Below are 12139 nucleotides of genomic sequence, written 5' to 3'. Positions count from 1 at the left end.
ATTTTTACTTAAAAAAAATCTTAATAAATCTCATAACTACTCAAACTCTTTTTTAACCATCTTGAACCATTTCAACAAGTTTCAAATGATAAAACAAAGTTGTTCAAGTGGTCATTTGGCCTTAGAAACAAAAAAATCAAAAGTCAACTCTTAATCTTATATTTCCTTGAAAAAGGCTATTAAGATGGGCAAATATGTTTAAGCACACATTTAAGCTCTTTAAACCATTTAGAAAAGCTTTATATCACAATTTGAAATTGTCTAAATGGTTTTTATGCCCATGTATGTTTGAAAATAATATTTGATCTTTTAAGCTCGAAAATCCTTTAAAACTTGCATGTAGCACTTATGAGAAATTGAAACCATTGCAAGTTATCTAGTTTTTTTTGTTTAAGCAAGTTTAAATCATTGAATTCTAGATATTCAAATTCATTTTATTATTAAAAACTAGCTAAAACAAAATTTCATATTTTAAAGCTTGACTCTAGTAAAAATTATTTTTAAAGTAAAACATAAAGTCTAAAAATTAAATTGTGAATGCTCACCCTAAGTTTGTGTATAAATATTAAAAAAATTAAACACATAACTAATCACACCAAGCATAAAAAAAAAAATCATCAACAAAATTATGCTTAAGCAATTTAAAACCATAATCAATTTCAACAAGCATTTCAAACATACTTAAAAGCAAAATAAATGCATATTCAATTCAAGCTCACATTTTCTCAAGATTATGCAACATATGTCTTGCAATCAATATCAACCAAATTTTGCTCAAGCATTCAAATTTCATCAAGAATAGGTAACCAAATTCAAATTCTCTTCAAATAAAAATTTAGAGGTTACCTATCTTTATTGTGTGTCTAGAGTATTCAATCTGCAATCTCACATTGTAGCTCCTTATTCTAGCATACCTATAAGAGACAATCTTATTTGATTTTTGGTACCCAAATTGTTTTAAGTCCTTGAAAGTTAATAACCAAGTCTCTAATTCCTTTTGGAACCCACATTTGTCTAATTCTAAATAAAACTTTTCTCTTTATAGAATAAGTATGTATAGTATGACCATAAAAATTACAAAAATTACATTTAATCATTTTAGCACTTAAACTTTTATCTAAAAACTCTTGTTTTTCATTCATCAAAACAATAAATTTCTTTTTCAAATCAAAATTTTTTTTATAAAATTTCATACCTAATTTGAGAGGTTTTTAAATCTATTTTCACATTTTTTTTCTTTTTTTAAAATATTTTTTACATTCATAAAAAATTTATTATCTACATTCAACTTTGATTTTGTTGTATTTCATTCTCATTGACTCAAATTTCATAACTAACTCATCAAAGGTATCTTATAATTTATCAAAAGTTTATGGATTTGAGTCAATAAAACTAGAGGTTATCTTAGGCTCTTCAAGAGCCATGAGACATAATGTATTTTGATTAAAAATTTATCTTTCATGTAGCTTATCTAACTTCCTCCATATTCATTTGAAGTGGAGCAATTTGAGATCAAGTTGAAGTTGTGAGAGTCAAGAGCTCTATAAAGTAAGCATTTTACCTTGGTATCATTTACTTGCCTCATATAATTTGCATTATTTGAAGGAATTCTAAGCCTATTTTCTACCACATTCCAAGTTTAAAATCTTGGGCTACTATAAACATCTTTATCTTCTTTCTTCATTCACAAAATTTAAATTTATCAAACATAAGAGCTTTGAGGACTTTCTCATCATCTTGAAACCTAAGTTGAGCTATAAGATCTTTACTTAAGGTGGTTAAACCTACAAAAAAAGACTAAAGCTTTGATACCAATTATTAGCTTTATAGGTGAGATAGTGATCCAAAAAAATGGTGAATTAGATTTCTTTAAATTATTTTCAAACAATGATTTCAAAGTAATTGAATGAAAAATTAAAAACAATATCGACATATGATACAAATAACAATAATTGATAATCTTAAACCAAATGCAAGGTAAAGAGATAGGAATAAAGAAATCAAACACAATGAATTATAGAGGTTCAATATTTCTCTACAAGGCACTTACGTCATCTCTCTTGGTTATCCACACCAAGGCTTCAATCTAGTATTCTTGAATTGAAATTATAACCATATCTTTTTCTTTCTAAGGCTTAAGATAAAATCTTTATATTTTCTAGTTTCTAGGCTAAGTAGTAACCTTTCAATCCCACAAATTCAAGAGGATGCCTCACCTTTTGATTACAAAATCACTTAATAAATAACAAACTTAAAACACATCTCAAATCTAAGTGTTTGCTTAATGAAGTACAAAAAAATTGATGAATAAATCAACAATAATGATTTAGATACAACAAATACCAAAATATAGACTTTAAAACTCTAAAACTCTTAATTTCTTTGAGAGAATGAATATATGGCTTGTTTGATCTTGCTCTCTTAATTCATCAATCTTCTTGATGTGTTGGAATGGTCAATATATAGAGAAATTGAAGAGCAAGCTATTAGGGATACTTAGGAGAAGAAAATAGCCATTTAAAACTTGAGAAACTAGCCGTTATGCATATCCTGGGCATGACTCGATCGATCCTTTCTATGAGTGGATTGATTGGTTCATATTTTGTGCCATTTATGCCTTACAAATAACACTATCCGATTAATCCCTTTATGTAAGAGACCAATTAGTTCAAGGGGGTGATCAATCCCCTATATAGGTGATTGATCCCTTTTTACCTTTTTAACACAAAAATTACTTTTGTAAGAAAAATCAATTAATCCCTTCCCTGAAGGGATCGATCTTATCCATCTAGGTAAATATTTTCTATTTTGCACTCTACTCACTAATTTGATTTATCTTAGGTTATACAAATCCAAATTACAAATCATTTGAAAATTTAGAAACTAGACTTAAAGGTTTTTTATCTGTATAAAATTTATCACCTAATTCATTATGTACAAATTATAGTGAATTTTTAAATCTACCTTTTGTGTAGTTTTTAGATAACTAAAAAGTGTTTAGTAAAAATTCAAAATCTTTTCTTAAAAAATTTGGATTTTGATTTTGTTTAATCCATTAAAAAGTAGAATCAAAGATCTTTCCAACCATATAAAATTTAAATATTAAAACTTTTTGAATTAATACAAAAAAATAAAACAAGTTCAATGTTGGAAAACTTTATTTTTATAAAACAACTTTCTTAAGTTAATCTATTTCCAAAATCAATATTATAAAAATTATATTGAGTCTAAAATGAATAAGTTCACTTTAAAAACAATACTTGGACTTTCATTTAAGCTCAAACAAATAATGTTTAAAGATAGTTTTGATATGAGAAATATAAAAACAAAGAAAGGTTTTTTTAAGCTTTGAAAATCATATTATTTATTTAATACCAAAATATAAAACTTAAGAGTATGTATTAAATAAATCTTTTTCAAAATCTTGATTAAGCTTATTTAGCTTAATGTTTTGTTATTTCAAAATAAGGATCAATTCAAGGCTAACACCCATTAAAAAGTTTTAAATTGTTATAAGTCAATAACGTTTAATCTTTATTTGTTTAAAGTAAAACATTTAGTCTTAAATTGAGCAATCATCCAAACATTTTCTTCCAAATTGAACATTTAGCCTTCTTTTATTCTTTTGGCATTTTAACTTAAAAAAAAAAAAATACTTAACTTAATAAATACATCTCTAACTTAAACAAAAAAGTACACTAAAAAAAACAAATCTCTAATTTTATTAAATAATAAAATTATTGTTGTAGTCTCATTAAATGATTTAAATAGGTATCAATATATATCTATATTTATCTATATATATTAAAACTATCCCTTATAGGATAGTTTTTTTACATTTGTCCAAATACTAAATTATTATTGCCCATCTAATTTTATAACATTATTATTTTATTTTTTAGTTAAAATAAATAAAACTAAAATTAAAATATCTATAATCTATAATTATCCATTAAAAGGATCTTAAAGGGGCTTTGAATGACATCTATTTATGAAATGATCATTTTACCCCTTTCAATATTATAAACTAACTATTTTACCTTTTAATCAAAATAATATAATTAAAATGTTATTAATAAAAAATTAAAAATATATTAAAATAATTTTCAAGAGATTATATTTTGACACCTTTTTAATATTGTAAAATGATCATTTTACCCTTTCTAATATATAAAATGGCCATTTTACCTCAAAAAATAATTCTTTTGGAAAATTTTTAAATATATTTTAAATATTTTATTATTAACATTTTAATTATATTATTTTGATTTAAGAATAAAATAATGTGTTTATAATATTAAAAAAGGTAAAATAATTATTTTACAATGCTGGACATGTGTCACTTTCTAACCCCTTTGAAGATTTTTTTTAATTGAAAGTTATAAATATTTTATTTTATTTTTTAATTTTAACTAATGATAAAATAATAATGTTATAATATTAGAAGGGTAAAATGATAATTTAATAATTTGGACAAGTTTAAAAATATATTTTAAAGGATAGTTTTAATATATTGTATAGATAAAATAATTTAAAATGTTAACAATAAAAAATTTAAAAATATATTAAATGAATTTGCTAAAAGATTATATTCTGACACCTATCCAACTTTATAAAATGATCATATTACCCTTTTCAACGTTTTAAAATTATCATTTTATTCTTTAATTAAATTAAAATAACTTAAAATATAATAAAAAATAAAAAAAATAAAAAAAATTTAATATACTTAAAGAATACCTAAAGTTATTATATTACTACCCTTCTTTAGCATTATAAAATAATTATTTTACCCTTTATAACATTGTAAATGATCATTTTATCTTTTAATCAAAATAAAATAACTTAAAATGTAAATAATAAAAATATTTAAAAATTTTTCAAAGAGGTTATAATTTGACACCTATTATAAAATGATCATTTTACTTTTTAATGAAAATAAAATAACTTAAAATATAAATAATTTAAAAGAATTTAGAAAAAATTTTAAAAAATCAAATCTGCAAATTTTTTTAAATAAAAAACCTATATCTAAATTCAACAATTTAAAAAAAATAAAAAAGTTATCCTGCAAAGTACTAATAATATTAAAACCAGACAACTTTAAATAGTTTTTATTATAGATTATTAGTGAAGTATTTTAGTTTTCTTGATAAAAATGAAATTTACAGATGATGGGTTTAGTACTTTGTAGCCTTTGTGTCTCTAGCTGGACCAGACCGTCACCAACTGTCATATATGCCGCTCCATCCCATCACTATCAGTCCCTCCTCGATTGTGACGCTTTTTTTTTTTTTTCGCCATAGAATGTTACCGCGTTTACAAATATAAAGCTGCGAGCAACTGACACGAGAAGAAGAAGACGAAACGAAAAAAGACCTACCCTATATAGTTCTAATTTCTTAGGAAAAACAAGTTTTCTCTATAATATCCTCCGCCCAAAATACAAACCCAAAAAATAAACAAAAATAAAAATAAAAAAGGATTTTAAAGGCGCTTTTTAGTTTTTGCTGTCAACTGAAACTCTGTTCGTCTCTTGGATCGTTAAAGTTCAAAATTCCCGACGGGTTAGTTACAGTTTCTTTTTTAGATTTTTGTTTGGTTATTCTGAAAACTGAAGGCAAATAACAGGGAAATAGACAGGTAAAATCCAAAACGGAGCTTTGTTTGCTTTACTTCTCTCGATTGAACACCGTTGAGTGCGAGAGTTTGTTTGTTTGTTTACTCATTTGTTGTCTCTTTGCTTTCGTATTTTGGATTTTTCTGTCTAATCTTGAAACAACTGCTTTAAAAAAAATCTTAATTTACGTTATTTTCTTGGAATTTTTTGTGTACTCGATTAAATTTTAAACCAATAATCCCTTCGATGTGCAATCTGAACTTTCTGTTAAAATTAAAATTATATTAATCAATTTGAGTTTTAGCTAAATCTGGTTACTCCTTTTTTTTTTTTTTTTTGCTTAAGTTACGGATCAAGTCGAAAGCTGTAATTTTTGTTTCAGCCGCTGAAAAAGGTATACTTGTGGTTGTAGAGTCAGCTTTGCCATTGTTGGATGATGTGAAGGTCCTATTTGAAAGAGGGACATCCAATTCTGTAGAAATTTCAGAAGCCGAGTGTCCTTTGTTGAAGCAAAGTAACCAACACTGAACTGTGCTTAACAACCTTTTCATTTCCTTCTTCTCCTTACGGGGGATACTACTATCACATTTAGATAAACGTTGCCTTTGCATCTCTTGTGTCTATGTACATGATATGGTTCTCTTAGTATCAAGACAAGATTGATTTTAGTGGAGTAGCACTTGATTTCTCTTCTGCACCACTTGCCGACTAGGTTTTGAGGTTCCTTCACTGTTATTTGCAAGAGCAAAGATTTCTTGATTTATTAGGCATCTAGGTTGGGTCCCTTCTGGTTAGTTTCATCCCTGTATCAGGACCTCTGAGTTATGATTTCTGTGAAACTATCCGTCCTTTACTTCTTTATTATATTATAGAGATATTGCACATTCACTCAACAAATGTCTTTCTACACCCCCAGAAAATATCATGTTACAATTAGTGTGTAGAAGCATAGGAAGAACAAAGGCCTTTTTTTTTCTTGTTTCTCCATATTAACCCTCTTTGTACTAGAAATTATGATTTTTGCTCCTTTACAAAGTTATATGCTATAAAATTCTATGAGATATTCTTATATTATCTGACCTTTAGTTCCTGCAAAATTAGCATTTTGCGTAGTTGTTGTTGTTGTTGACTGCTCAAGTTCATGATCCTTGTTTTCTGTCTTGGAAATTATAGTCTTTACTTTATTCTTGTATCATCATTTGTTTTATCAACTGCACATCAATTTCCTTTTGTTTTATGAATTAACTTTTTCATATTTTTAAAAATCAGAGAAAATGCCAGAAATACAGTTGGGTGCTCACACTGTAAGGTCCCATGGGGTTAAAGTTGCAAGGATTCACATGCATGACTGGCTCATTCTTTTGCTTCTCATTGTGATAGATGTCATTTTAAATGTTATAGAACCATTTCACCGCTTTGTGGGAGAGGATATGATGACAGACCTGACATACCCCTTGAAAGACAATACTGTTCCCTTTTGGGCTGTTCCTGTATGTTCTAGCTTTGAGATATACTGCCATACTGGAATTACTTTTGCAAGAGAGTTTGTTCAGGTTCATTCAATGACGACAGTAAAGTATAATGCTTATGTTCTTCATGTAACAGATGATTGCAATAATACTGCCATTTTTGGTCATTCTTGTCTACTATTTCATTAGAAGGGATGTTTATGATCTACACCATGCCATACTGGGTAACACTACTCCCTTGAGATTCTGAAAGTTCATCTCCTTTTGTCTGTGTGTAATTGCATCTAGTAACAGCTGGTTTGTTGCATTAATATTCAGGTCTTCTATTTTCTGTACTTATCGCTGGTGTTATAACTGATGCTATTAAAGATGCTGTTGGTAGACCTCGTCCTGACTTCTTTTGGCGTTGTTTCCCTGATGGAAAAGGCGTTAGCCTCCTATTCTCCCTAATCTTTTTTTTATTTCTTTTTGTGAATTTAAGTTTACATACTCAAGAATCTTGATTACTCATGTACTTTTTTCAACTTTCAATTGTTGCATCATACATGCAGGTATTTGACCCTGTGACAAAGGATGTTATTTGTGCTGGATTAAAGAGTGTCATTAAGGAAGGACATAAAAGTTTCCCCAGTGGCCACACTTCGTGTAAGCTTTCTAATTATTTCCAACATTATGTTTTTTTTGCTTGGTCCTCCAGGTGTAATGTAGTATTTTATGTTTAGATTCCATGTAATATATGTATGTGTGTTGCACTAACCTCCTACCTTCAGGTAGAATTTGGTTTTATTTTTCTTAGGAAAACATATCTATATTTTCCCTATTTTGAGATTATAATAAGCTTAAAACCTCATTTGTCAACCATCGTCACCTTCCTCTCTTTTTTCTTTCTTTTTTCTTGAATTTTTAAAACTCCCTGTCTATTTTCTGAAGAGTATGCCCCAGCAATGTCCAAACTGGTTTTAAGGTTTTTTTTTTTTTTTAAATTACCTTGAAACAGTTTAATTTTTATTCAACAATGCTCCCATTCCCCTGTAAACCATTTAGGGAATTCAAAAAAGAAGAGCATTAAAATTCTTCGTTCTTATATGTTTATAGTAGTTGAGATTAATGTTTTAGATCTTTAAATTTGAAGAATTGAATTGAAGAACAACAGCATGACCTTTTTGCACTCTCAAGTTGATTACATGGACATGGGTCTTATTGAAGATATCCTCAGTGAGCCTTTGATTGTTTCCCTCCTTGTCTTCTTCAGTCTATCCCCACCCATATTGAACAAACTGCTCTTATAAGTCCTATTTTCTTAAGCACTACCTGTAAACTTTCTCTTAACAATACCCTTAACCGGCTTCAGCCTGTCTCCCTCATTTTGTCATCAATTGGTGTGCCCCTGCATTTTCTTGAATGCACTTACTTTTAATGGAGATTTGTCTTTATCTCTTTCAACATGGTTGTACTTTATCAATTACCAAAGATTGAAAACATAATGCTATTTTTATTTATTTATTTATTATTATTATTATTATTATTTTGTTTTGGAGATGAAAGCATAGTGCTATTTAGAGAAATAGACTAAATAGTTGATAATACCAAAGTGAAAAGAAGATTTTGTGTAGTATGTATGTTCATTATGATCACAAGATAGCTTGTGCCATGGTGAAATTGGATGATAATGATTGGATTTTATTGGGAGTATAGCTAAGTTCCTAGAATGCTAACGTTTCAATGGAGCAAAGTTGAGTTGAACTTTTCACATTTGTCCTGGAAAGGATATTGTATGAGGTTTCAGTGCTATTACATGACATTTTTATTCTTATTCTTGTTTTTACTTGTTTTCTTCTGTTTATCTGTTAATTTATTCTTGGGTATGCTTGAAAGTGTGCTGGTTTAAATATGATTTCTCCTGTTTCTTATTTATTTGCATTTATTTGCCTTGAGTTTATTGTAAAACTAGAAAAATGACTTTGGAGGAACTTTGTTCTTCAACATGCAGGGTCCTTTGCAGGTCTTGGTTTTCTTGCATTGTACTTGTCTGGAAAAATTCGTGTATTTGATTGCAGAGGCCACGTGGCAAAGCTATGTATTGTCTTCCTACCGTTGCTTGTTGCTGCTTTAGTGGGAATATCTCGGGTTGATGACTATTGGCATCACTGGCAAGATGTTTTCGCTGGTGGTCTTTTAGGTTTGTCTTTTGGCATTTCCTTTTTTCTTTTTATTAATTTTCTCTTTGTATTCCATACTACTTGCAATAAGTCACCTTCCCTTTGTGTGGTTATTTCTTTTTACAGGGATAACAGTTTCATCATTTTGTTACTTGCAATTCTTTCCACCCCCATATGATGTAAATGGTATGTTCCTCAGGGCACTTTTCTCGAATTTTGTTACTCTATGACTATTTGCCCCCATTCTATATGACCTTTTGACTACCTATACTTCTGGATAATTATTCATAAATTGACATTGTAACATGTAGTCCATAGGAATCTGATGAGTGTAAAGTCACGTCCCTCATTACACCTTTCAAGTACTGCTTTCTTTCCAGCCTTATAATATTTATGCACTGCTGGATTGGATATTTCTGCTGTTTTGTTTTTGTCTAATGTGGACAATGTCTAGTTTGCTTCTGAATTTAGGATTTCAGTGTAGTTATGTCATTTCTTAGCTCAAGAGAGCTTCATATCAGTGCCTCCCTTTGCAAGGATTTTTGGTGGAAATTATAGTTAGTTGTATTTTGACTTGGTGATACATTAAAATGGTGAAAGGACAATTAAATATCATTTCCCCAGCTCCTGGATAATGCAGCGGGATGTAAATAAGATATTTGTCTTCTCGTCTGTCAGGAAGAAAGGGGAAAATAAGGAGGAAGAGGAGTAGGGTCAGGAGGGAGAGAGCTAGGGAAAGTTGGCAACATGAAGAAACCTGTATATGCTTCCATTACCTACTTGTTTTACAACCAAACATAAATGCTAAAAATTAGGTTACAAGTAGTTTCCATTTGTTTGCTGCCATCGGGTTCTTCACATTATGACACCATTCAGCTTGTAAGAATTTTCAACTGTCATTGTCCTTGAACTACCCTTTAGAGTATGCAGACATAAAAAAAAGGGAAAAGAAATCATAGAATGAAACTTCATATTCTAATTACATTTAAAATGTTCATTTCTGAGTTTCTTATTTCTTCGTAATGGACCATGCAGGCTGGGGACCTCATGCATATTTTCAGATGTTGGCAGAGTCTCAAAATGGCAATCCATCCAACACCATCAATGGTTCAAATGTACAACAATTAGAGCTTGAGAGTGTATATGTCGATTCGCAGCATGGCAGGGAACTATCAAGAGCCAACACTTACGACTCTAGCCCTATTCTTGACGGAACCAACGGCCTGAGGAGATATTGATTTACTGAATTTTGAGTAAATAAGAGTAGACATAATCAACTACAGATGTCCATAGTGTTTGAGAATTTAGTACATTATTATGCTCTTAAACATGTTAGTTAGATATTGAATATGGATTTGCTTTTTCTCCGTGAATTCAAATTTGTTAATTGATTTTCAAGATTGTTTGTTTATGTGGTTATGAAGAGACCATCTACCCTTTATTTTCAAATTTATTCGTTATTCGGTACCGTTTTTGTATGAAGAGACCATCCAAGTATGATTGATAGAGAGTTTTTAGTAGATCATTTTACTAATGATTTTAAAATAAATTTTATAGTGAAATATTTAATATGATATTTGAATTTAAAAATTTTTAATGTGTTATTTAAATTATAAATTTATTAATTAATGTAAAATATATTTTTATAATAATTTAAAATAACGATAAATGATGGATAAATAGTTTTATAAATATTATATTAATTAATAAAGTTATAATTTACGTATTATATTAAAAAATTTTAAAATTTAGATGTTATATTGGAAATTTTATTGTAGGTTGGAGATCAAAGTATTTAATGAGTAGCATATTTTCTCTCATTTCGTAGGTTTTTTCATTTTTTTCTCTTCCCAATTCCTCTTATTTTTAGATAATATACAGAAAAAGCTATATTTAATATATATATAAACGTTTTATATAAAAGAATATTTATATTAAAGAAGTTTAAATTTTTAATAAACGTGTAATTGTTGGCAACTATACAATAATTGTTAATTATGAGTTGAAAGAAAAAGTTAAATTTAATCCTTACAAAATTTGAAAAAAGAAGTTATTCTACTTATAATTCTATTTTTTTAATTAAAAAATGTAAAATTTTTTTTACTTTTATCTTTCCCCTTTTGTTTTTTTATTTCACGAACTTCTTATAAATTATATTATAAATTAAGAAGCATTTTATCTACAATCATTATAATATAATTAATCAATTACAATTCAAAATTAAATGAAATTAGTCAAAAACTTATACAAAACTTATACTTATAAATAATAGATCTTATATAATTTTTATTATAATTAAACATTTGTACAATTATAATAAAAAAATATGTGATATACTGACTACAAACAATAAAAAGTAAAGTAGATGTTTGTCAGGAAACATTAGCTTAGTTTATTTGCCGTATTTTCTATTCATGATCTTAATTAAAAAAAAAAAAAAAAAACATGAAACCATATGGAAGAAAATGAAAGACAGAATTGAGATTTAATTCTGCAGTCGTAAAGAATCTATGCATATATTTTTCATTTCCCTCATACGCTTAATAACTAAGAAAAAGTCTTAGGCTTTTGTGCTAGTGTAAGAACCAAGCGTACAACAACTAGACACCATTAGATACTTTTTAACTTTGTATTTAATATATTTTGGACTGTTTTTACTACAATATAATATTTATTTATTAAATTTGTTGTATTGATGATGCATCTGACTATGTCCATATATATATATATATATATATATACACATTCTTTTCTTTTTATATTTTTGTTAAATGGGAGGATCAACTAACATTATTTTTTTTAAGCATCGATTTTAATAAATTCAAAAATAAAAGAGAATAAGTTAAAAAATTTAATTTTATTCATTAAATTACTCTCACCTATCATTTTTT

The 12139-nt window shown here is 27.7% G+C and overlaps 1 protein-coding gene across 5 annotated transcripts; it reads left to right on the top strand.

The window, feature by feature from the left end:
* The first annotated feature begins 5196 nt into the window (after positions 1-5196).
* LPP2 (lipid phosphate phosphatase 2) lies at positions 5197-10646 on the top strand. Of its 5 annotated transcripts, none has more exons than XM_022920195.2 (9): positions 5197-5567; positions 6033-6134; positions 6890-7110; positions 7226-7313; positions 7408-7517; positions 7641-7734; positions 9080-9268; positions 9375-9434; positions 10284-10646. In XM_022920195.2, exons 3-9 carry the CDS (start codon positions 6895-6897, stop codon positions 10484-10486), a joined length of 960 nt encoding a protein of 319 aa, XP_022775930.2. In that variant the 5' UTR covers positions 5197-5567; positions 6033-6134; positions 6890-6894; the 3' UTR covers positions 10487-10646. The 5 variants fall into 5 exon arrangements, with proteins under 5 accessions (XP_022775930.2, XP_022775931.2, XP_022775932.2 ...); XM_022920196.2 differs by having other exon boundaries at positions 5966-6134; XM_022920198.2 differs by lacking the exon at positions 6033-6134 and having other exon boundaries at positions 5201-5567; positions 6890-6924; positions 7022-7110.
* Positions 10647-12139: the final 1493 nt, after the last annotated feature.

This window comes from Durio zibethinus, chromosome 2, assembly GCF_047325235.1.
Source record: "Durio zibethinus cultivar Kanyao isolate XHJ-2024 chromosome 2, ASM4732523v1, whole genome shotgun sequence".
NCBI lineage: Eukaryota > Viridiplantae > Streptophyta > Magnoliopsida > Malvales > Malvaceae > Durio > Durio zibethinus.
This window is presented reverse-complemented; position numbering and strand designations above follow the sequence as displayed.

Excerpts from the sequence above, each read along its gene's own strand:
- LPP2 (XM_022920195.2), top strand. The coding sequence starts at position 6,895 with ATGCCAGAAATACAGTTGGGTGCTCACACTGTAAGGTCCCATGGGGTT. Across the intron at positions 7,111-7,225 it reads TTCCCTTTTGGGCTGTTCCT|ATGATTGCAATAATACTGCC; the intron begins GTATGTTCTAGC and ends TTCATGTAACAG. Across the intron at positions 7,735-9,079 it reads CCCCAGTGGCCACACTTCGT|GGTCCTTTGCAGGTCTTGGT; the intron begins GTAAGCTTTCTA and ends TTCAACATGCAG.